This window comes from Nilaparvata lugens, chromosome 8 (genome assembly GCF_014356525.2).
Source record: "Nilaparvata lugens isolate BPH chromosome 8, ASM1435652v1, whole genome shotgun sequence".
In the NCBI taxonomy this organism is placed as follows: Eukaryota; Metazoa; Arthropoda; class Insecta; order Hemiptera; family Delphacidae; genus Nilaparvata; species Nilaparvata lugens.
This window is the reverse complement of record NC_052511.1, coordinates 25,938,226-25,964,160: the sequence shown is the minus strand read 5'-3', so window position 1 is coordinate 25,964,160 and position 25,935 is coordinate 25,938,226. Positions and strand designations below refer to the sequence as shown.

The window sequence follows — 25,935 nt, the reverse complement described above, 5'->3', positions numbered from 1 at the left end:
GACTCACGATTACAATACAAGAAGTAGGCTAAATATAAGGATTGACTCTCACTATTGGACTACTGCTCAGAAAAATTGGCGTTACATGACTATTAAGCTGTTTAATAAATTACCATTTGAGGTTAGAATTATGGATAAAAATCATTTTAAGTCTTTTATAAAGAAATACTGATTGAAAAGTGTTTTTACTCTATTGAAGATTATTTGAATTCTGATTTTACAATAAGTAGAGAGAGTTAGAGTGTCTTTAAGTTTGCTACTGTTGCATGTTTCTTGTATCATTTGTATAATTTTAACCTTATTCTTCTGTAATTTTTTAGCTACTGTTCTGACGTTGTTATAACATTGTTAAATGTTTTCAACAATAAAGATTTTGACTTTTTCAATTCTTCAAAATTTCATTACGTCAAGTTTTCATTTTGTCAAGTTTTAAAATAGATCCTTGGGAAGCACGGGTTCTTGCTAGTATGAACTAAAATAACATAGGCCTATGATATTTTCTATGAAAAATTAAAATAATGATCAGCCCACTGAACATAAAGAGACTTCATTATTAGGATGTAGTTTTTCAAGTGGAAATTTCTTGAAATCACACCAAATTGAGGGTATTTTTCTAAAATTTTCCGGGGGAGGCCCCCTGGATCCCCTTTTTGTGAGAGGTAAAGAATTTCCTTGTTGTTTGAAGGTGTTTTCATTTTCACTTTCTTATGTTATAATATTTTGAACATTAGTGGAAAAACATTTTAAATATGACTTTATGGGTAATGAAATTATTCAGAATTCAAAGATGAACCCCAATTTGACATTGGCTTTTAATAAAATCAAAAGAATAGCGAGTTAATAGCTTAATCCCGAACTTAAACCTGCCTCCTAGCAGGTCTAAGTTGGAGTCTAAAATCATCATTTTTGCTCCTGAGATTATCTAATTTTAGCCTGATCCCGATCTCAGCAATCCACCGTGATTATCTTTTAAACTCGAGTTGATCTACGCTTGAGCTCAGCAATCTACCGAGATTAATTTTTAGCCTAGATTGGATCTCAGCAAACCGATTTTTAGACCGCCGGTTTTTCCCTGCGATAATTGCCGGTCGGCTAACTTTTGCGCTCGAGCGTGGTTGATCCCGATCTCAGCAAACCGATTTTTGATCTGCGGCGCAAAAACCGGTTTTCAGACGAGCGCAAGAGATAATCCCGATCTCAGCAATCGCCCCTTAGTTTTTTTCATTGAACAATAAAGTTTTATTCAATTATAAATCGGTTTTTGTATACTTCGCCCCAAGGTACCTAGAATACTTATCTCTTTTCTGTATAGGGCTACTTTTTATAGAAATAGAAATAAAAATAAAAATCTCAGTACCCTTTTCGAATTATTTAATCACATGTTTCGGACATTGATGCCATTTTCAAATGATCATTTTCAATATCACTTGAAAATGGCATCAATGTCCGAAACATGTTGTTATTAAATAATTCAAAAAGGGTACTGAGATTTTTATTTTTCTTTCTATACCTAGAATACATTGTATAGAATGTATATGTATTCTAGGTACATTGACTTCGCCCTTATAATTCACGTATTAAATTGACAAATTGAATTCCGATGATTATCCAGTGGATGCCAATAGTGAGACTCACGTTATTATAGTCAGCACCTGATTAACATTGATTTGCTATCCCTGTCTCGCTGTCTGTCATTAAACAAAGCAGATAGTGCTATCTTTTTCTAGCTCCACACAATTGTTAAATCGATTGTAGGCTATTAAAAATATGATGAATCACCAAAATATTTAATGTGAATTCATTATAAAAATGTATTATAAACAAAAACCGGAGTATGTATTTAGATCAGCTTACAATAACATTAGATTTTCTATCATAGTAAGCAACAATTGAAATTATGTAGACCAACAACATAGTCAATCACATTCAGTGTTTTTCAAGTTTCCATAAGTTTTTTTTTTATTTAAATTTGTGTTTTCACATTCAGTTTTCAATCAGTATCTATCGATATTGAATTGAAAAAATAATTAAGTTACAATACTTTCTTTGAAATGTTCTCCTCAGAGAGAAAAAGTTGTACAAAATTTATCTCTAGATGTAAAAATAATACTATATACACATTCTGGAAACCTTTTTCACTTTTCACTCTTCTTCTTTTTGTTCGGAGACCCTTTAGAAGTTCTTCCAACCGGGCATAGTTGTTTATTAAGACAGTCACTGCACTTGGGGCCAACAGGTTTGCAAATCTGCTGACCGAATCCAACCATCAAATGGTTCACTTCGAACCAGAACTTCGGAGGAAGCCACGACTCCAGGGCGACACGAGTTGCTTCGGGGGTCTTAGTGGCTTTCTGCACCCATCCCAGGCGATTTGAAATCCTATGCACATGCGTATCAACGCCTGAAACAATTAAATCAATTCATCAACTGTTTTGTTGCGATAAAATTATAAAAATGAATTCTATATTAGATATGTAATCAATGGTCTCGTATTTGGTGCAGGAGAGCTTTGATTCAATTGATTGGGAAAGGCATAGAAGACATTGACAATGTCTGATACTTCAAAACACTCGAAGGCCCGTTGCATCCTACACCACGATTTTGTACGTCCGATTTTTTGCCGTCCATATGTATTCTACCAGACTGAACGGAGTTTGACACACACATGATGTGTGCAGATATACATCATGTGTTTGCCAAATTATTTTCAATCTAGTAGATTTTTTTTATTGTAACAATGAAAATAAACTTAATTCTGCCTTTAAATACAATCATGACTCGAGAATAATACTAGCAGCAATTTTGTGTAGACACTGCCAGTTTAAATTAATTTATAAGATTGTATAAATTTGTTCAATCTAATAGAATTCGTAAGGACAGCAAAAAATTGAACGTTCTAAAATAGTGGTGTATGCTATGGGTCATTTTATTGAAATAGCATGTAATGAGAACCAAGTCTCCGGTGATTCACCATGTCAATTACAAGTAAATCTCTCTTAACTCTTACTTAGTTACAACCAAATGTCACTTATCACATTAGTTATACAGTGAGGTTCACGTTATGAAGGCATTGCAGAAACATAAGAGAGCAGCGTTGCCGATTCTCTTCCTTGCCACTGCCTTCTATAGAGGATATCTGCCACTGGAATATCTTGAACATTTTATTGCACAAAATTTAGGAACAGAAGAAGTTTTGGGCTAGCACCTGTTTTTACTTTCCTTGCCCTATTACCATGGGTAAGGAAAGTATTGCTTTCCGAAAAAATCTGGTGTGGTACTACACTCACACAACTTTCCTTGCTCATATTCGAAACTACGATCAGACTTTCGTATATGTGTATATATAATTGTTTTCAGAGTACTTTTTCCTTTGTGTAAATTGTGAAATTCAATGATTTTTTTAGTCGTCATTTTTTTTAAAGTCGTCAAAACAGCTGTTCTACAGATGAAATATCTCGACTATGTGTTCTTTTTATGAACTGCTCTACCTACCTACCTCATGCACGAGAAGGAGGTTACAAAGTCCATTTCTCAAGGATGGGGTGGACCCCCCATTAGTTTCCCAGAAAGGAGACTCATGCCAGTTAATAGAGCTGATAAATAACTATACAGAGTATGAATTTGAAAAAAATCGGTCAAGTTATTTTGAAGAAATCGTGAAAAACATGGTTTTTTAGTAATTATCCGCCATTTTTCTCAAGAATATTACGGAGCTCCTGCAATTTTCCAAGGAAAAAACTCATGTCATTTGATAGGACTTATGAATAGCTACCCATGGCTTGAATTTGAAGAAAATCGTTAGAGCCGTTTTCGAGAAAACCGTGAAAAACCTGGTTTTTGGTCATTATCCGCCATTTTTCTCAAGAATATTACGGAGCTCATGGAATTTTCCCAGAAATGAGTCTCATGCCAGTTGATAGTGCTTATGAATATCTATCCATGGTATGAATTTGAAGTAAATCGTTAGAGCAATTTCGAGAAAACGGTGAAAAACATGGATTTTTAGTCATTATCCACCATTTTTCTCAAGAATATTACGGAGCTCCTGAAATTTTCCCAGAAATGAAACTTATGCCCGTTGATAGGGCTTAAAAATAGCTATCCATGGTATAAATTTGAAGAAAATCGTTGGAGCCGTTTTCGAGGAAACCGTGAAAAACATGGTTTTTTAGTCATTTTCCGCCATTTTTCTCAAGAATATTACGGAGCTCCTGAAATTTTCCCAGAAATGAGACTTATGCTAGTTGATAGGACTTATAAATAGCTATCCATGATATAAATTTGAAGAAAATCGTTAGAGCCATTTTCGAGAAAAACATGGTTTTTTAGTAATTATCCGCCATTTTTTCCGCCATCTTGAATTGAATTTTATTGAATTTCTTATTGTCGGGTCCTCATGGTATAGGGACCTTAAGTTTAAAATTTCAAGTCGATCGGTTAATTAGGAATGGAGTTATCGTGTTCACAGACATACACACACACACACATACACACACACAGACCAATACCCAAAAATCATGTTTTTGGACTCAGGGGACCTTGAAACGTATAGAAAACTTGAAATTGGGGTACCTTAATTTTTTTTGGAAAGCAATACTTTCCTTACCTATGGTAGTAGGGCAAGGAAAGTAATTAATTTTTTTTGGAAAGCAATACTTTCCTTACCTATGGTAGTAGGGCAAGGAAAGTAAAAAAATTAAGGTACCCCAATTTCTAAATTTCTATACGTTTCAAGGCCCCCTGAGTCCAAAAAAGTGGTTTTTGGGTATTGGTCTGTGTGTGTGTGTGTGTGTGTGTGTGTGTGTGTGTGTGTTGTGTGTGTGTGTGTGTTGTGTGTGTGTGTGTGTGTGTGGTGTGTGTGTGTGTGTTGTGTGTGTGTGTGTGTGTGTGGTGTGTGTGTGTGGTGTGTGTGTGTGTGGTGTGTGTGTGTGTGTGTGTGTGTGTTGTGTGTGTGTGTGTGTGTGTGGTGTTGTGTGTGTGTGTGTATGAGTGTATGTGCGTCTGTGTACACGATATCTCATCTCCCAATTAACGAAATGACTTGAAATTTGGAGCTTAAGGTTCTTTCACTATAAGGATCCGACACGAACAATTTCGATCAAATGCAATTCAAGATGGCGGCTAAAATGGCGAAAATGTTGTCAAAAACAGGTTTTTTTGTGATTTTCTCGGAAACGGCTCCAACAATTTTGATCAAATTTATACCTAAAATAGTCATCGATAAGCTCTATCAACTGCCACAAGTCCCATATCTGTGAAAATTTCAGGAGCTCCGCCCCATCAATGCAGATGGATTCCCAATTATCACGCTTCAGATACAATTAAAACAAAGAAAATCAAGTGGAGTAGATTGAGCATGAAAATCTCTACAATTAATGTTCAGTAACATTTTCACCTAAAATTGAAAATAAGCTTTAAATTCGAGAAAATGTGATTATTCAATTGCAAATTATTGTTGATTCTATTAAATCATTCACTATGAAGAGATAGCAGACCTCATGTGTGTCTCCAGCGTTATTGCCCTGTCACCAGCTGGCTCAAATATTTGAATAGTAGACTTGAGATGCGGGAACACTAGCGTCAGTGATCAATTTTCATAACGGCAAGGAAAGTTGTGTGAGTGCGCCACACCAGATTTTTATCCAATGAATGAAAAAATGAGAAAGTTTGTCAAGAAATTATATTTTCCAACTAGCAGGTAACCCGTGCTTCGCAAGGGTTTATTTTAAAACTTGACAAACTGAAAACTTGACGTAATGAAATCTAGAAGAATTGAAAATAGCCCTATAAGAATCCTCGGTTGATTAAGAATTTATATGCAACATTTCAAGTAAATCAGTCCAGTAGTTCAGATGTGATGATGCGTCAAACATAATTTTCCTATCCTTTAGCGTTTGTTATTTACACGTGTATACGTGTTTAAGCCAGTTCTATACTATAAGGAAATGAATGAGAATAAATTTTGAAAGGTTTGAGATATCGAAGTGCGGTTTTCACCATACCTTTTCTCTAAAAATCCTGTATCGGAATCATGTATCTTATGTCCACCTTTCAATTAAAAGAAAAGAAGTTGGATTCAAAATGGCGGAAAAAATTTGGGTGCGACGGAAAACCTGTTTTTATAATACATATCTTCTAATTTCCCTTTTAAGAGAAATGCTTCCATACTTGTTTATCTGCTTCCATACATGTTTATCTGCTTCCATACAACAACTGGTAGCATGACAAATAATTGAAAACTTGATGTAATCAAATCTTGAAGAATTGAAAATAGGTCTATAACCATCCTCGGTTAAGCAAGAATCTATAAGCAAAATTTCAAGTTAACCAGTCCAACACTTCAGACGTGATGATGCGTCAAACATAATTTTCCTATACTTTACACGTGTATACGTGCATAATCCAGTTCTTTCCTTTATTATAGTATAGAAGAGGATAGATAGATGGATGATTATTGTTATTTTACTAAAAGATAGAATAAGTTGAATAGTTTCACTTTCAGAGGGAGTTTTGACAGCTCATTTTTCATTTGAAGACATAACGAAATGGTGCATAGGACCTTATTTTTTGCTCAGCTTGCCAAAATACCCCTCATTCCAATATAAAAATTTTCGACTGACTGTACAGTGAGTCGGTCATTCTATCAGGGCTCGAATAATTTTGAAATTTTAATTAAATAAAAATGGAAGGGAATAATTTCTTTATGTAAATATATCAACATCTTTATTCAAAGACATATTAACTGTATGCATCTTCATATTGCCGATACAGCATTGATAAAACTGTAGACGTTTATTTATTTATTTATTAATAATCATTACATTACATCAATTTTGGGAATAATCCCATTTGACAGGTAACTTGTCAGTACTAATACTAATACTATAATACATACAATCAAAAAAATAAAATATTTATTCAGGAAGTGTCAAGTATCATTAAGGAAGGTAATGATATATATATATATATATATATATATATAATATATATATATATATATATAATATATATATATATAAAATCAATTTTCTTGTTAATAGAATTCTGTGATTGCGTATGGGCTTTTCTCTAATAACATTTTTTTTTTGACTGCCCGCTTGAATAGAATGACTGATTCAATGTTTCGAATGTTTGTTGGCAACCTATTGTAGAGTTTCATTCCTGAATAAAATGGAGTTTTTTCAAAAGCTACATTTCTATGGATTGGAAATGCAATGATATTTCTATTCCGAGTATTATATTCATGATTATCTGTACAAAATTGGAACTTACTGATATTTACTTTAACAAAAACTACTAGCTGGTGAATGTAAATGGAAGGAAGTGTGAGTATTTTAAGGTCTTTGAAAAATGCTTTACATGAGTCCCTCGATCTCAGTCTACAGATGACTCTCAATATCTTTTTCTGCATGATGAAAATTCTACGGCTGTCTACAGAATTACCCCAAAATATTGTGCCGTAACTCAAGTGGGAGTAAACATATGCATAATAGACGGTCAATAATGTGTTTCTGTCGAGTAAGTTGGAAAGAGTTGAAATTACAAAATAGGCTTGGTTCAATTTTTTCATCAAATTCTTAATGTGCTCCTTCCAGGAAAAATTCTGGTCGATTACAAGTCCCAAGAATTTAGTTGAGGAGGAGAGTATTAAGCTATTTCTAATGGTTGAAAGGTGAGTCTCGTCTATCCTCGTTTGATTGCGTATGGAACGAAATTGTATAAGGTGTGTTTTACTGCAATTTAAGGAAAGTCCATTTACTTTAAACCACTCGTTGATTTCTATAAGTGTATTCTTCAATTGAGTTACCAGTGTGATCTGATCAGCGTTCGATGCTATACAAGTTGTGTCATCATAATTATTGCATACATAATTAACTTTGAATTGGTTGTTGCCTTAGGTAAATCATTAATATTAATATTTAGCACTTTGTCTCAAAAAACTGTTCTAGCTGAAAAATTAATAATCCATGCCACGTGTAGGCCTATACATTGCATCAGGAAAACGAAGTTTCAAAACTACAGTGTTGCCGGATTGTGAAACCGTTAAAATCTTGGTTAGTTAACTGGAAAACTTAATAGCTGAAATGAAGAAAATTTGGTTAATAATAATAATATAATAGAATAATAATATAAAATATATAATAATAATAATTCTATAACTTGTCTAAGATTCAGAATAATAACATCTGTCGGTTAAACTACAGTGTTGCCGGATTGTGAAACCGTTAAAATCTTGGTTAGTTAACTGGAAAACTTAATAGGGATTAAAAACTAACCGATCATTGTGGAACAGAAATGAATCCGTAAAACTAACGCTGATTTGTTAATCGGCGTTAATGTCCATATTTAACAGACCTACGTGCAACTGGCCATATGTTTTTTCTAAACAGATGTTTTTGAGATAATTTCTTTGATGCAGCTGTTTCACATTCACCATATTATTATACAGAGTTTGTGAAAATGAAAATATTTATTAATTATCAAAACAATACTATAATTATATTTATAATAAAAATATTATCACTCATATTAAAAACATTTATAAATTATCAAAAAAATATTATTGAGGCTAAGTGGTATCAGGTAGAAATATTATAGAACAGATGTTTCTTTTTTAATTTCGATCATATGATTTGGTTATTTTTTTATGAAATCATACGTACGTACCGTACCATTAATGAAATTTGAACATTAATTCTGAAAAATCTAGAAGGAAAATTTAAATTTGGGCTTCGAGGTGCACAAGATTGATATTTTTAGAATCTATGTGCAAAATTTGGAGAACTAAATCATTCCCGTTTTTCCGGTATGCAATCCACAAGTTGACATGTTTTGATGCGAACAAATGAACACATGAACAAACACAACCCTACTCTCTCTTATTATATAGATGATTAGATAACAATGAATTTGTATAATTATCGAGATTGAATTATGTTGTTAATTTTTTTGCTGATGCATTGAACAAAAATGATCTGGCAACGTTGCGGAGTTAGAATAGGATAACGCTACTAGCTTTGTCGAATGATAGACAAGGATATCAACACCGATGTTAATCAAATAATTCAATTATAACGTAAAACTCACTATAGTTTAAAGTTATTCAAATAGAATCGTCTCTTATTATGATAATAACGAGAAATTATTTAGGTTGTTACATAATTGTAAAAGTCTAGTAAAACTCCACTAATAAAAAATCACTAATTGTTTCGTTTGTGCATTTATCTGTTTCGAAAAAATTACATGTAAGTTATGTATTGAATTAAAATAGAATTTTATTCTTATTCGTTCACATGAATTGCAATAAAAATATTATATACAGTCATACAAACAGTATGAAGAAGGCTCCTCACATGGGCTTATGTGGTTGAGAAACGAGTTGCCACTATAATTTATTATGTACATGAGTATCGTGAAGTACTCACTAGAATGAGACAAGATCACCTACTGCTAAGGGCCGGTGCACATAAGACTATTGAATAAATGAATAAGTAAATAAATAAATAAATAGATTTTACTGTCGTAGACCAATATAGGTAATTGACAAAGTCATGGTAATACAATTACAAAATAATAAAGTCAAAGCAATAGTTTAAAGTCACAAAGTAGAATTACATCAAGTAGAATCGAAAAACACCGTCAAACCATAGAAAGGTCTCAAAACCAGCCACTCAAAAAGTATTTTTTTTAAAATAATAATATTTTCACAACATTTGAAATCCAATGGCAACTTATTGTACATTCTCAAGCCTATCCTGTCATAGTGTCTCATGCTTATGACAAGACGTTGATATGGAATATCAATGTGGTATTTTTTCCTAGTGTCATAAGCATGAATATTGAATCTTTTATTCAAGTTATGGAGATTCTTTCTAGTGTGCATGATTACTTGAAATATATAGAGATTTACAGTCAATATTTTTGTTTTTGTTTTTTGAAAAGAGGTCGACAGTAATCTAGATACCCTGCACCTGTCAATATTCTGATAGCCTTTTTCTGCAAAAGCAAGATCTTATTGATGTGGCAGCTATTTCCATATACTAAAATTCCGTATGCAATTATGCTTTGGAAAAAAGCAAAATATGAGTTTCTCAGGTGTTTTTCCGGTACAAGATTCTTCAACTGCCTCAACAAATAGATAACCCTAGCTAGATAACCTAGCAGGAACGAAATTTATGTGGGGTTCCCACAGTGGCGGCGCTTGACCTGAACAGTTGGGTGGGTCAATGGTGGGAATTGTTGGGGGTGGGGCTGGGAAGGGGGGGTGCTTTATAAAGCATATTCAACTTTACAAGTTGTTACGCAGGTAGTCTATAAACTAAACTTTAGTTCAAAGTAAACTAAACTAAACTTTATTATTCTATTTGGAAGCACGAAGAGGAAATTGATGTTTTTCGATTGAGTGAATTCCAATAGTTACCTTGTTGCCATTGTTAGCGAGACCACCCTCGCAGCCCATTCTTCTAAAAAATTAAACTAAACTTTATTATTCTATAAACTAAATTAAAACAACATAATATACAACTCACCAAAAGACTTGTCAAAGTAGACCTAACCTTATTTAAATCAAGATCACCAAACACTAATATAGTACTTCACAATAAAATCACGCCTTTAAATTCACAACCGCAATCACTACAGTTGGATTATTGCTAATTATAGATTAATTAGCACAAAAGTAGTTGAAAGTATTAACTTATTAACTTTATAAAATAATAAAAAACCGGTTGCCAATTCGGATGCAATAAATTTACATTTCATAAGATGGCTGGCATGTGAAAAAAGCTATACTAGCGCTCAGCAGTCTGAGCGAGAATAGTGTGAATCAACGTGCAATGGGCCAGCTCAAACTGGCCCACATGCTCCGTATATCAATGCATTGCTCCCAGCCAGTCTAGCGCCGCCGGCTTGCGTTGTCTTGTCAATACGTTCTTTTGAGAGCTAGAAGGGCCTGAATTCTTGGCCCTTCAATGTGCTACGTAATGATTCGTGGCCATCGTTGAACTCGTACATATTCTACGATGGCCACGGATGCATTTGCATGATATTTCAACGAGAATTTTCACCAGTTGACAGTTCAAAATTAATTTATATTGTATTTTATTCAATAATAATTAGCCACATAACCTAAAGCATTTAAAAATGTATTTTACTGTTTCATTTGGGTGGGCCCGGCCCACTTGGGCCTCATGGAAGCGCCACCACTGGGTTCCTAGGACAACCTGTGATCGAACATTAAGCCCAAAAACTTAAAACTATTGTTATTGTTGTGTGTGTAATCCCTGAGACTAAATGTCATAAGCTGAGTATTATCCTCGTTCAATTTAAAGCCATTCGCTGTGAACCACTAGGAAGCTTCCGCCAAGGTATCAGCTGTCATGTTAAGTAAAGTGTGTGCATCTGAATGAGAATTAAGAAAAGTGGTGTCATCAGCATACAACACAGTCTTGCTGTTGATTGCGAGAGGAAGATCATTTATCATCAATACAAAGAGGAGTGGTCCCAATATTGATCCTTGGGGGACGCCGTACTTTACTTTAGCAAGATTAAATGGAATTTATTCTATCTTAAGTAAGTAATTTTCAGTTCCCATAAAGATAGTAAATTTATTCTTGTTCATTGGCAACTTAGCCAGCATTTCTAAAATCGTTATAATTATGATCAGAATCTTATTAAAGTCCTTGGTTCCCACGATCCCACTTGGAATTATCTATTCTCATGACAGATCTAGACGCCAGAAGTATGCTGAATCAATCCCATAATTCCAAACTTGCAAAAGGGAAATAACTTTTCTCTCCTAGTTTCCTACTTGCTTGAACGTATCACCTTCCTTATTTACTGAGGAGAAAGAGAGTGGGCGAAGAGAAATCCACAGGCGATCGGGTAAATATTTTAAGTAATTATGGTAAAACTGATCAGTCTGGACGCCTCTGAAAACTAGGAGAGCGATCATTCTGATCCCAGCTGTCATAGTGTTAACGGTTTCTTGAGATTTTCTTACAATTTCCAGTAATATGTTTTCGTTTGGGGGTACATTCTCATTCTCTCCAGGAGAATTTAATAATTGATTGTCCAAGTAAATCGGACATCTTTTGAAGTTACTTTAAATGTAGGCTAAGAGTAATATTTAGAGGTAAAGTCCCCCTTATAGAATATACTGATGGGATGAATTAGGATGACGATTGATTCCCCCTATACTTTGGATCTTCAATACCCCTTTTGGGTGAGTATTTTATTATTGTCATTGAATATAATTTATCAATTATTGTGATTTAAAAGTGTTCGATTTATGTATGTTAATAATATTATTTCCTCATAGGAAGCGGTGAATTGTATTTATTTGATGATCTACCTAGATCATCTATTGAATACAATCCTATTAAATATTGGTAATTATTATGTTTCTAATTCTGTTGTAAGTTTGTCATCAGGTTTCTGTATCGGGCTGAGAATTTCCATTGTAAAAGGGCCGGCGACTTCTTCCAACCATGGATGGAATCGTACGTCATTGAACGCTGATGAGGAGAGAACAAGACTAACTCCCTTTTGGATCTGTCGCCGCGACGCCTGAACATTCCTGGAGGACGACTTATCATCTTCACCCTTCATCCATCTCCGCCAGGGACTCCGGACATCGCGACGACAACTACAAGATGAGTACTTGATCTTTCCCCACCAGAATTCAATGTGTCCCTTAAATTTTGGTCTCTTAAAGACGTAAAAATAATTAAATTTGGTCTCTTAAAGACAAAGATAATCTTTAATTGAAGAAAGTATTTATTGTAAAATGTTGTTTGAATTTAAATATTTAATATAAAGGCAATCAATCGTCAAATTATTTTTATTTCGGATTCCTCACCACTAGAATAGTACTAGAAATTTCACTGACCCCTCCACCATCGGGGTCTCGCATGATTTCCAAACTTAATTATAGTCGTCTGAGAATTTAGGTTCTCAAAAGACACTATATTCCTACACAAACAACTTGCTGGCGATCGCCAAGGTACGATTTAAAAAGACTAAGGCTCCTACCACTAACTCAATAATGAGCAAAATATCATGTTTCATGTAGTCAAATGCCTTGCTCAGGTCACAGAAGGCGGCCTGAAAAAATCACCTGTTTTCAAAAGACTCAATTACAAATTTTATTAGTGCATCAAAGGCGTCAGTAGTGGATCTTCCCTTCACAAAACCAAATTGATGCTCCGACAGTACCCCAAGATTTATCAAGTATTCATACACCTGTATATACATGACAATCTCTAGAACCTTGGAGAAGACAGGTACTATTTGGATGGGTCTATAATTGGAAAAATTGGAAGGTTCCTCTTTTGAGCCCTTTCTTATGAACGGGAACAACTTTGGAGACTTTTAATACATTGGGGAAAACAGGGCGAGCGAAAAAGTAGATTCTCCTCAGAAATAAGCTGTTTTACGAGTAGAATTGAGTATGTGAATTATTTTTTTACGCGTAGTTGTAGAAAAAGAAATTTTTCAATACAAAGGAAATACAAGAGAACATCAATGACTTGCTTGAGCAAGTAGCATTGTTAAGCCAATCAACTCATGTTTCTATAAATGAGTAGAAGTGAGGAAAAAGTGGTAGAAAATGTGAATAGAGGAAAACATAAGTCCTTACTCACCAATTCCTTGTATCTTGTTCCAAGCAGTTGTCATGCAGAGATGCGCCATTTTCGGTCCAACTCCAGGCAATTCGATTAAACCCTCAACAGTGTTCGGTATGTCACCATTGTAGCGTTCCTTTAGAATTGCTGACGTCTTCTTTATGTACTCAACTTTTCTCTGGAATTCATAACACAATTCGATTCAATTCAATTTATTCACAACACACAAAATTACAATGAAAAAAAGCAATATTTAATGAAACAATTACACTAACAATTAAAATAACTCATAGAAACTTGGACAAAATTCCTAAAATGATGTGGTGTGCTGGAAGAAAGAGGGGGAAAATACCTTGCCAACTATGGTTTCCCATGCAATGGTAAGGTAACAGTAAGGGAAAGGTGTGACAGAGAAGTGAAAGAAGGCAGGGCTAAGGGAAGGTGAGATAGGATGTGAACTAACGATCCTGGTAACGGTTACAATAATTCAAAAATTGAAAAAATAATTGCTTCATATAGGAAGCAATTCCTATGAAGGAATATTCCTACCAATAAGGAATATTTCCTTCATTTTCTTCGTAATTTTAGCATTGTTTAGATGATGATCCGGGATTTTATTGATTATTATAGTACTTGGATAAATATGTTGTCATCTAATTGTTTGAATATTAGTATTATATAATATCAAATACTTATTTGAAGTAGGTCTCAAGCTATAATGCCTATTTAATGAGTTGTTGGTGCATGGAAAATTGGCTCTATTTTTTATTAAATATTCAATTACATTTTTAACATATAACTGCCTAAGTGTCAAAACATTAAATTCATCAAATATAAGGTTTTTGGGATAAATCTGGGTTTATTTTAAATAGATTTAATTATTTATTTCTGCTTTATGAACAGTTCTTCCAAGTGAGAATTAAAACACCCTACCCACACTGTTACTCCGTATTGCATTATCGACTGCGCTAAAGCAAAAATAAAGCATTTTTATGTGAGTTGAATTCAGAATTTTTCTAGCTTCATAAAATTTGTAAGAGAGGTATTTCATCCTTCTGCAAATGTATTTAATATGAATATCCCATTTTAAGTTCTCATCTATATAGACACCTAGATATTTGCAATTTTTAGCTTTACCAATGATAGGACAAGTGCAGGCAGGAATTGGGGTCAAGGTTGCAATTTGAATGGAGTTTCAATTTTAATTCTCTGCCTATCTGTCCTACAAATTTATTAAAAAAGGTAATATGGTTGGTTTTATGTATGTTTAAGCTCAACGTTTTTTTATCTAGCCACTTATTCATGCTCAAGCAGTTTTGCATTGCAATTTCATGAACCTCAGCCCACGTTCTTCCTGAGAAAATAGCAAAGTACCTGTATCATCAGCAAAGGATATTATAGTTGAATTTTGAAGTTTCAAATTTAATAGATCATTTACATAAATTATGAAAAGTAATGGCGATAAAACAGTGCCCTGATGGAGGCCGTAAGAGGTGGTACCGAATTAAGGTGCGGTGGTATTAGTTTCATAATTTATAGTTAGGGATTACGTTCTATCAGACAAGTAGTTTTTAATAAGGTAAGGAAGAGTCTCCTAAAACCTTCTATCTGGAGTTTATCAAAAAGCGAATCATGAGGGATGGTATCAAAAGCTTTTTTATATCTAATAAAACAGCAATGGTTTTTAGATTAGAATTAAGATTGTGGGAGACGGTATTAGTAAATTTAATTAAAGCATCTTCGGTATTTTTACATATTTGAAAGCCTTATTGATTCTTATTTATTATATTATGCTTGTTAAAGAACATTGAATCATATTGTTCATGATCAGTAACAAGATGGGTTGATTCGAAATGATAGAAATGAAAAATATCTTGACTTTGAATGAATAACATATTCTAATACAAGATTAGAGCCACAGAGTAAGCATACAGGACTGACTGCGTAATGCTGGTGTATGCTTCAAATAGCGCTAACAATAGACCCGATTTCAAGAGATGTCTCAATACACGTACCAATTTACAAATGGAGAAACGCCTGTGGTTTTATAATGAAGTTGAAGGTGGTTATACAATGTTAATGAGATTTTCACCATTTATTCTTCAATATTTGCAGTTCCAATATTAGAAGTCTCCAAAATAATTCAGTATAAATTAATAGGGGTTTATATTAAAAACCTATAATAATTTATACTGAGCTATTTTGAAGACTTCTGACTCCTGTATTTTGAAACTGCAAGTATTGAAAATCTGTTTAGAATGTTTGATAGAACATAATATTTATGTTCGGTCAATTCTTGTACACCCTGAGGGGTTGCCAAAGGTACATCCTAGGCCTAAGGTGGTGCACATATTAGATGAATGGTCTTACAACCAAACTATCTTCTACTTATGAACAACTCAAAACAAGCTACAAGGATATACAAAATAACCATACACAAATGAAAACCATCCAGTATTGATGTTATCCACACTCTGGACATGCATTTCACATAGTAAAGACACGTTTTCGTTCTTCCGTTTTCGCGGTCGTATACCACGGCCGACGCGACCGCGAACCAAGAGCGAATATCATTGATTCTTATGAGTTTATTCACAGATTTTCATTGTGACAATGCATGAATACACCGATAAGGATAAGCTGTCTATGCTCATTTAGTGAATGGATATCACCTTTGAGTCAACTGTCAGCTCAACTTGAAATTCAATTTAAACATGTTTCAGTGTCTTAACATTTTTGAAGTATTGGAAAACATGAGTCGAAGACTTCAAAACTGTCATGGAACTGAAAAATGTGATATTCGGATTTTGAGCGGTATTTTTCCTAATTGAAAATGTAATTTAATTGATAAAATATTTCACCCTCCAAAATCCAACTGTATTGATGAGCATTCCCAAATCATGATCGCTAGTTTTCAGTATGTTATCGACGGTGAGTCCATGCTCTCGTAGTTTGAGCATGGCAGCATAGGTCACCTGATCCTTGGTTTGACTTGACAGCATGAGAGAGACGAGCGCATGATACCGCTGAACCTGAAACGGTAACAAAGAAATACATTTAGATCAATTAAATACAAAAATCTGAGATTGTTGCAAAAAAAATAATAACTCAAAGTGATTCAACACCATTTGGGCATGGTTAAGAGAACACTGTGGGTAGATTCTGTTCAATAGCAGTGGGTCGCGACCCGATTGGGTACAGCTGCTGTAGATTATGCTCAATAGCAGTCTCACCCAAGTTCAACTCAATACAGAATGGAATACGCAGTGGTTGCATGCATTATAATGTGTTACATTTCCAGTTTAAACATCAAATTCCATTTAAACTTAGAAGGAGCTAACGATCCTAAGGATCATATTTGTATACAATTCTCAAGAAAAAACTTAGTCATGCACGCTCTTTTCGATTAGCAAAAAATAATAAGAGCCAATGAATTCTAGTAGTAGATCTGATTTTTTTGCAGAATTTTTTTTTCAAGAAAAGTGTCCTTGTTTTGCTGATGATTTTTATGATTATATATAGATGAATGAGCTGTTCTGTTACAAGCAATGCAAACAATAACATTGATTTGATTTGAGTTGGTTGTCATCCGTATCTTACCTGGTTGAAATCGTTCTTATGAAACATTTTTATAAAATTTTCTAATGCAATCTATCAATTTTAAGATATTAATAAATATATTTTTTTAATATTTCATCTACACGGCCAAAATAATAGCCTAGAACATAAAAAATGATTCAATTATAATTAAATTTGAAAAAATAAAATTTATAAAATAATTTCACTAATTTGCTAATTCTAGCTGAAGTATAAAGTGGTTTTATATAAAATATGCATTTAAAAAATTACATTCGAATTCGGAAAATAAGCTCATATCTAGAATAGATTAATAAATATGATGATACGAGTCCCTATGAAGTAAGGTATGAGCTTGGTGGACAGATCTGTCCAACAACTGGGGAAAATTAATTACAAATTTAATGATATATTTTATGCCTGAGAAAATATGGGCTGGGAGGAATGATTCTATTAATAATTTTCAACTTACTTCTGGAGGGGCTTTTGGATCCATAGTTTTATGACATCCCATATCGTCTACTGGTGCATCTTGACTACTCCTCATTTCTCGAATATTAGACAGTACCTTTTCCCAGTTGTGAGGAAACCATTTGACTTTTTCTTGCAAATCTTTGGATGGGCTTGCTGGTATGTTACAACAATCTTCAATGTCTTCAATTTTGGTCGTACAGTTTTCTTGAACTTTGGAAGACGCTTTACCTGCTTTCACCAACTTGACTTCATTTTCATCATCCTTACTGGTTTCTTCCACTTTGAGTGAGGATTCGCGTGCTTTATTCAACTTGACTTCATTTTCATCTATTTCAAGATTCTTGCCACGTTTAGGTTTAGTTTCAGCCTTTGACTTATTATTATCAGTTCCAGATTTGGGATCATCATCTAATTTTCTCTTTTGAACTTTAGATTTTAATCCGGCACTATCTAATTTGTCTTTCTCTTTGAATCCAAACTTTTCACTCAAATTCAATGCTGCTATGGTTTTTGATCGAGTCGATCTGGACATGATGAACTCTATTACTCTTAAAAACACATTTCCTGAAACAAAAATACAACAATTACTAAATTGAGTCTCCAATTGTGTATTTAACTAATAACTTACATAACAATGTTTAAAATTTTGGTTTAAAACAGATTTTGAAATCAAATAATTTCTTTCTAGCTATAGCCTACTAGAAAGAAAGTTTGATGAAATTAGCCGATAAAAACATGATAAAGAATGAAATTATGCCTAAAAAATTTGTAGAAGTCGAATTGCCTGTCAGTATATTCATCGCACCTACACATCAGGAAAAACATCTGCACATTTACTATGAGGGAGGAAGTACATTCATATGGAACTCGAGTGGGGGGGGGGTAACTTAAATGTGTCGCGCTTCCAAGAGTGAAGGACAGTTTTCCAGTGTTTGCGGTGCGAATGTCAAACTGCCTGCCGAACTCAGTAAGGGCGCGCCTATACTTACGAGTACCACCTAGATATTCGAAAATTTATGAGAAGGAAAAATGAAAAAAATTCTATATAACAGAACTACCCTGAACAAAGTTATAACATAATAATATCATTTTTTTCAAATTTGAAATGTTGGTCTTCTAAGGGTTATATCAGTTCTAGGCTAGTTTCAAACTGCTATTTCAATTCAATCACTAGACGCCAGTGGTTCCTTAGAGGCGTCTCGAGACGCGCGGCTATGAGCAGGCGTTTTGCATTTTGAAACACGTGGTCAGGCGTCTCAAGACGCGTGGTTAGAGCACAAAATCTATAAATTCATTAGATTCAATGACGCATTGGATTTTTATTCTGTATGAACGTTATGTCGACAGATGAATTAGTAGTGTTGGCTACTAAATTGTTTTTACGATCCATATCTAACCGTGACGGCTCTAATCACTGAATAGAAGTTCAATATTGGTCAACATATACGTTATAGCAGTGCAGTGGGCATTAATTATAATTATTGACAATTTAGTTTAAAGTGCGAGGAGGATTTATATTTTATCAAGTATAAAATTACGTTTTTTATAACTTAATTGGCATACTGCCATTGCCTAAAAATTATTTTGGTTTGGTAAAATGGTGGTTTTCTGGAATAATTGTTATTACTTTTTGCACTAGGAATAACTCATCAATATTAAATATTATGATGTTTTCATGAATAAAATTTTTACATTTCAAAAATGATAATAAAAGCAATTCTTAATAAGCCAAGGGCTTTTTCTAGTAGTGAAACATTTGCCGAATTTAAAGTGATGACAGTACGTCAAATTTATATAAAGAAACTTCTCTATTATGCATGGATGAGGAAGGAGGAATTTACAGTGAATAATAACGTTTCTATGTATAACCTGAGAGTTACATCTCATGACATTTATAATATTAACTATTCAGATTTGACAATAGTGCGAAGACAATTGGGGTATCTTAGCTCAAAAATAATAAATATAATGCCAAATGCATTGTCAGAATATCTTTCTAATAGGGGTAGACAGAGGATGGAACAGATAAATAAGTGGGTGATACAAAAAATTTTTCTTCGACATCAGTCAAATATTATAATTACTAGTAATTTATTGTTAACTTCGATTTTTTGTAGTTTTGATTATTAGTAAAAAAATTTTTATATTGTCTAAACAGTTGATACTCTCACTCAGCGGTCAGGGTTTTGCCCTTGCTGGGTGGTGCCATGTAATTTTAATTTATTTGTAAAATAGCATAATATATTATTATAATCTAGAATATTTCTTTTGTAAGTTTTTTATTTTGTATTTTGTTTTTATGGGCAATAAAGATGTTAAAAAAAATAAATAAATAACACCACCCCGCCAAACAGCTATGCCATAAGTTACTGGGTAATGTTATACCAGCTTAGTATTGAAGTATTCCAGCTTTAAAGTAGCAATTGACTTTGCTATTAAACATAAATTAGAGGACCCTGAATTTTGGCCAGAAAATGTGACAGTGAGGCAGTATATTTTTAGAAAATATGCCTCACAAAGAGTGGAAACCTAGTCATGAGTCTCAGACCCGGTTGATATGTGACAAAAATTACTGTGATAATTATACTGTGATAGGAATATTAATGTTAAATGTTTAAGAACTAAGATCAATGTGTTGAATGCTTTTATTTATGATGAAAGGCCAGATATTCTTTGTGCTTCTGAGCATTGGCTTAAAACAGACGAAAGTAATTTATACTTGAAGCTTAATGACATGATTGATACTTGTTAGTATCTATTGTAGAACAGCTCAGTAATGGAGGAACGGCAATTTATGTGAAAGAGCATTCAATTGACTTAGTTCAAAAAATTGATTTGGACAGATGGTGTGAGGAAAAGGGTGATAGAGCTCTTTGGCGTGAGGTTTATTAGTATGTCTTTGACTGTTATATCTGTATACCGTTCACCTGATGGCAATATTGAATCATTTTTCGATGCTTTGGAGCTTTGCTTGGCATTTATAACCCGCACAAATGACAGGGTAGTGATATGAGGAGACTTTAATATCCACCTTGAAGTCATCTCCTCGAGTGAGCAGTCCTTCACAAATCTTCTACTGGGTTTTGGGCTTTACATTGGTAGCAGGTTGCCTACCAGAGCTGTGGCCTGTCTCGACACAGTGATAACCAACATGAATGTGTGGGACTATGTGGTTGAGGTTGTGGATCCACTGGTGGCTGACCATTATGCTGTGGTGTGTAATTTGAAACTCAACTCTAACAAGAGAGATCATACAAAGTCAGATTGGTGCAAAACTTATGTTTTCAAACACAGAAAGATAAATGCTGATTACATTGGCCATTCAAGGGAGGTACTATCTGAAACAGAATGGGACAGTTTAGGCTCGCATTTTGCATTTTTGAGACCAGAGGAGGCCTTTTCAGTGTTTTTGAAGATTTTCCAGAATACTTTTGATAGCATATTTCATGTGAAAAGCTACACAAGGAAAATCAACATGAAGAATTAGTGCAGGTCAGTTGCATCATGTAAGGATTGGTACACTGATGAATTGTCCCAGATCAAAGCATATGTGGTTTTGTTGAAGGATCGGATGGAGTCAGCATTGAATGATGAAGAATATCAAGGACTTTACTCGAAATATAGAGAGCTGAACAGGCTGTACAGGAAAAGAGTCGACTTGGCTCTTAGGATGTTCAATGTCAGATTTATTGAGACAGCCAAAAATTCACAGAAGGCAGCATGGTCCTTGATAAATGAAATGAGGAAAGCAACAACGAGGCCTCACACAAATGCTAGCCCAGATGATTTTAATAAATTCTTCATTGCCAAGGTGAATGAGATAGTGGATAGCATGCCACATCCAGTAGCAGATGACGATGAATATAGGGAGCTGACAAGAGTCCAAAATCAACCTCCTGGCCTGGTTTCATGGAAGAGGACAAGTCCTGAAGATGTGGTGAAAATAGTGAAGGGCTACAAGATTTCCCACTGTCAAGATATATTTGGCATTTCTAGCTACATTCTAAAAGCCATTGTGGATATTGTGGCAGATCCTTTGTCTGATCTCATCACTCATCAATGTCTGTCTCATCGCGGGAGTTTTTCCAGACGAGCTGAAGCAGTCAAGGACTGTCCCAACATACAAAAAAGGAGATCCTAATCTTTTGGAAAATTTCAGACCAGTTTCCATTGTCCCTATATTTGGTAAAGTCATGGAGCCTGTAAAGAAGGAGCAACTGGTTAACCACTTTGAGGGGAATGAGTTATTTGTGGAGAGTCAGCATGGTTTTCGCGGGGGCAAATCTACCACTACAGCTGTCTTGTCTCTTGTTAGGGGTGTTTTGGAGGCTTTTGAGGCAGGAGATTCCATGGTTTGGTGCTGTGCGATCTAAGTAAAGCCTTTGATTGCGTATCACTTTGCTGCTGCAGAAACTGGAGTGCTATGGAGTTGAGGGTGTAGTGCTTAGCACTTTAAAATCATACCTACAGAACAGAAAGCAGATTGTGGAGGTGGAAAAGGCTCAGTAGGCTAAGCTTGATGCGCTCCATGGAGTCCCACAAGGATCAGTGCTTGGCCCTCTGTTATTTCTGATTCTTGTAAATGATTTGAACTTGGGAGCTCAGTCTCTTTTGTATGCCGATGACACAACCCTGTTGGCAAGGGAAAGAGTATAGAACAGGTTTAGGTGGAGTGTGAGAGACTCATTGCTGTAGCTAGAGGCTGGTTCAGAGAAAATAGGCTTCAATTGAACGAGGACAAGACACAAAGCCTAATATGTACATTTAAGAATACTAGTCCTGTAAGTACATGCTCAGTTAAATTACTTGGATTCTGGATAGATCACAAGCTGAAATGAAACGAGTATATATCACAGTTGTGTCACAAGCTTTCCAGAGTCACTTACCTTCTGAGAAAATTGAAGACAGTTGTCCCATCAGACTATTTGGTTACCGCCTATCATTCCCTATTCCATAGTCATGTAACCTATGAAATTCTACTGTGGGGTCATGCAGCAGCGACGAGAAGAATATTGCTGCTGCAAAAGAAGGCAGTTGGGATTTTGTCATCTGTGGGCAGAATTGAGCACTGCAGACCACTGTTCTCGGCTCTTAACATATTGACCGTCTACAGTCAGTATGAATTTGACTCCCTTGTGCATGTGAAGGATAACATTGGAAGGTACGAACAAAGATGTGCGACTCACCATCACCACACCAGATCAGCAAGGAACCTTGACATCCCAAGATGTAGACTTTCAAGGACTCAGGGATCATTTCCAATGTTGGCGCTGAAGTTCTTCAATCTTCTGCCTGAGGAGATAAGAAGGCTGGGGTCTTCTGACTTCAAGATAAGGATGAGATGTAGGCTGGCATCCAAGCCACTATACTCTGTGGAAGAGTTCATCCATGACGAAGGGACTGAGGCCGTCCACTGATCAAACATAAGGCCTAAGCAACATTGACACAGCCTATCCAGCGACAACTGGTCAAAGGCAACGTAGCGGTAATAATAACCATACATCTAAATTATTTTTATTCTGATAAATATTAATTATTCTACAGACGGACTTTATAAATACATCCTACTTTATATTATAATCATCTATTATGATTCCCAAGTGGGCTATTTGATATTGGTGATTTTTATAGTTTGAAATGCACCTTCAGTCGAGTTTAATTTTTGATTATAAAAATTAACTTCTAAAATTTTCGCTATTATAAAAAGTGTACAAAAATACACTATTTGTAGAGCATTACCAGAGTTGTTTGATTAACATCTTGGTACAAAAATATCTTAAAAATTGCAAACCTTTGTTTCAAGAGTTTCTTTTATACTTTCACAAGGATTAAAGTATTTCCTAGTACCTACATACCGTAGTTAACCATAGTTGGAAATCCTAACAAACCTCCCCCATTACGGCACACCTCACCAAGTATCCTGTTACTTTCTATTATTTTGTATACTTTGCATGTTTTTATTCATGAATAAATATGAAACGTACAGTAATTGAAGAGTACTTTTGCAAAATTGATGATTCAGGATGACATGATGAAAGGTAAAAAAGCAAACCATAAATCATGAACAATTAGAGTGCTAAGTAAAATAAGTGTGAAGCAAAGTTGATAGCCTACTTGCAATATTATCGTTCAGTTGAGATGCCTTTCCACTTACACGCTTCAAAGTTTCCAAACAAGACTTGTTTATCTTGTTCTTTTGTCTTTTTAAATCTTTGAGGTTATGTTTTACATGCTGGGCCAACGAGCTAAAATATAGTAAACCATAGAGCGGCTGTTGGTGTGCTTTCAGCGCTCTCAATGTGTTACACGGCCAACTAAGGGCAGCCATGACAGAGAGAGGCAAGAAGAGCCTCTATTGCCAGTCTGCCACTGCAGGAATAGGTGTGTTTTTATGAGTTGAATTGATTTCTATGACTAAATATTATCATTATGATATTTATGATGATGATGGTATTGCAAACCTGACTGGAATGAACTTATTAGCTTATATTATATGATCATGTTAGGCCGGTATTGTACGGTAATAGTTCTATGACATGAAAAAATATGATTTTGTTCAACTTATTTAGTATGATCTGCATATGACAGAAATATTACCGTCTAATATCGGCCTTGGTTTGTTATTTTTTTTACTATTATACTTTGCCTTCTTCTTTTGAACTTAAGAGTTATATATTATGTAGACAAGTATACCGTAAGCTGGTATCAAAGAAACGTCTTCATAAACTAGTTTTTCGAATCCCCTACTGAAAATAACATAAAAATAATCCAATCTCTAAAATCATAATTTTGCAGTTACGGTATGGCATTTCAACTTAGTAGAGCACTTACGGCTAAGAAGTATTAACAGTATAACTTAGGCTATATTAATTTCACAAAGGCTTCAAGTAAAGCAATTCAAACAGTTAATTTTATGGATGCATAACAACTTTAATACATATATTTAAAATGCTCAATGGAAATTTAATGTAGTATTTATTAAAAATAACTGATTTGCGCCTTGTCTTTTATGCAACTTCCCATTATATCAATAGGGCCATTCAAATTTTCCGCCGCTTTTTGCCTCTCTCTGTCATGGCTGCCCATGTTCAATTCGTAACAGGAATAGCGGCCACTTAGCCACTCTATAGTTTACTATATTTTAGCTCGTTGTCTGAGACCGAGAGTGGTTTGTCACAAACCACTCTCTGTCTCAGATAGCACCGTATTGCGGTCTCCATTTTGCCACTGACTGTACCTTCGACCTATATTATAATTATATGTACCTTCGACCATATTAATGGTCGAAGGATTATACACAGCTGTTACTCAATATAGCAGCTTCTCTTGTCTCAGATACAGAGTAACGGACAGCAACGGTCACAGCTATCACATAGTTATTCAAAAGTATTCTTTGGGTATCTATAGTGAGGTCCACGTTATAATGGCAGTGTGTGATTTGCAATGGTGTTGCTATCCTTGTGTATCATTCAACAAAGCAGATGGCGCTATCTCTTTCATGCATTGCAAGGTTGCCACATCGTTTATCAACAATGTAGAAATTCAACTAATTGACAAAATAGGGTTAAGGTTTAGGTTTTATTTAGGTTATATTCAATAATGTTTTATAAGGATGGGCACAGAGACTACTACTACTTCCTTCTACTATGTGGAATAGGTTAGGTTTTTGCTTTGAAATTGCAATATGCTAGAAGGGGCTAGGGTCAAGGTAGAGTTATGTTTTTTGTTGTTTCAAAGGTTTTATTTAGGTTACATTTGATGATGTTTTATGAGGATAGGTTAGGTTTTTGCTTTGGAATTGCAATATGCTAGAAGGGGCTAGGGTCCAGGTAGGTAGAGTTATGTTGTTTGTTGTTTTATTAAGGTTATATTTAATAATGTCTCATAAGGATAGGTTGGGTTTTTGCTTTGGAATTGCAATATGCTAGAAGGGGCTAGGGTCCAGGTAGAGTTATGTTTTTTGTTGTTTCAAAGGTGAAAGGATAGGTTAGGGGGTTAGGAGTTTGTTTTGAAATCCAAAGTATTGAATGTGAAAAAGTAAGAGGTTAGGTTTTTCAAGTTATATTTAATAATGTTTCATAAGGCTAGGTTAGGTTTTTGCTTAAAAATTGCAATATGCTAGAAGGGGGTAGGGTCCAGGTAGAGTTATGTTTTTTTGTTGTTTCAAAGGTGAAAGGATAGGTTAGGGGGTTAGGGGTTTGTTTTGAAATACAAAGTATTGAATGTGAAAGGGTTAGGGGTTGGGATTTTTCAAGTTATA

General features: G+C 34.6%; 1 protein-coding gene across 9 annotated transcripts; it reads right to left on the bottom strand.

Moving 5' to 3' along the window:
- Positions 1–1,768: 1,768 nt before the first annotated feature.
- On the bottom strand, positions 1,769–24,018 carry LOC120352673 (endonuclease III-like protein 1). Of its 9 annotated transcripts, none has more exons than XM_039434342.1 (5): positions 23,790–24,018; positions 17,674–18,239; positions 16,487–16,657; positions 13,644–13,803; positions 1,769–2,401 (listed from the first exon to the last, which is right to left on the bottom strand). In XM_039434342.1, exons 1-5 carry the CDS (start codon positions 24,001–24,003, stop codon positions 2,136–2,138), a joined length of 1,377 nt encoding a protein of 458 aa, XP_039290276.1. In that variant the 5' UTR covers positions 24,004–24,018; the 3' UTR covers positions 1,769–2,135. The 9 variants fall into 9 exon arrangements, with proteins under 9 accessions (XP_039290276.1, XP_039290282.1, XP_039290281.1 ...); XM_039434348.1 differs by having other exon boundaries at positions 23,830–23,974; XM_039434347.1 differs by having other exon boundaries at positions 23,660–23,845.
- Between the last annotated feature and the right edge of the window lie 1,917 nt (positions 24,019–25,935).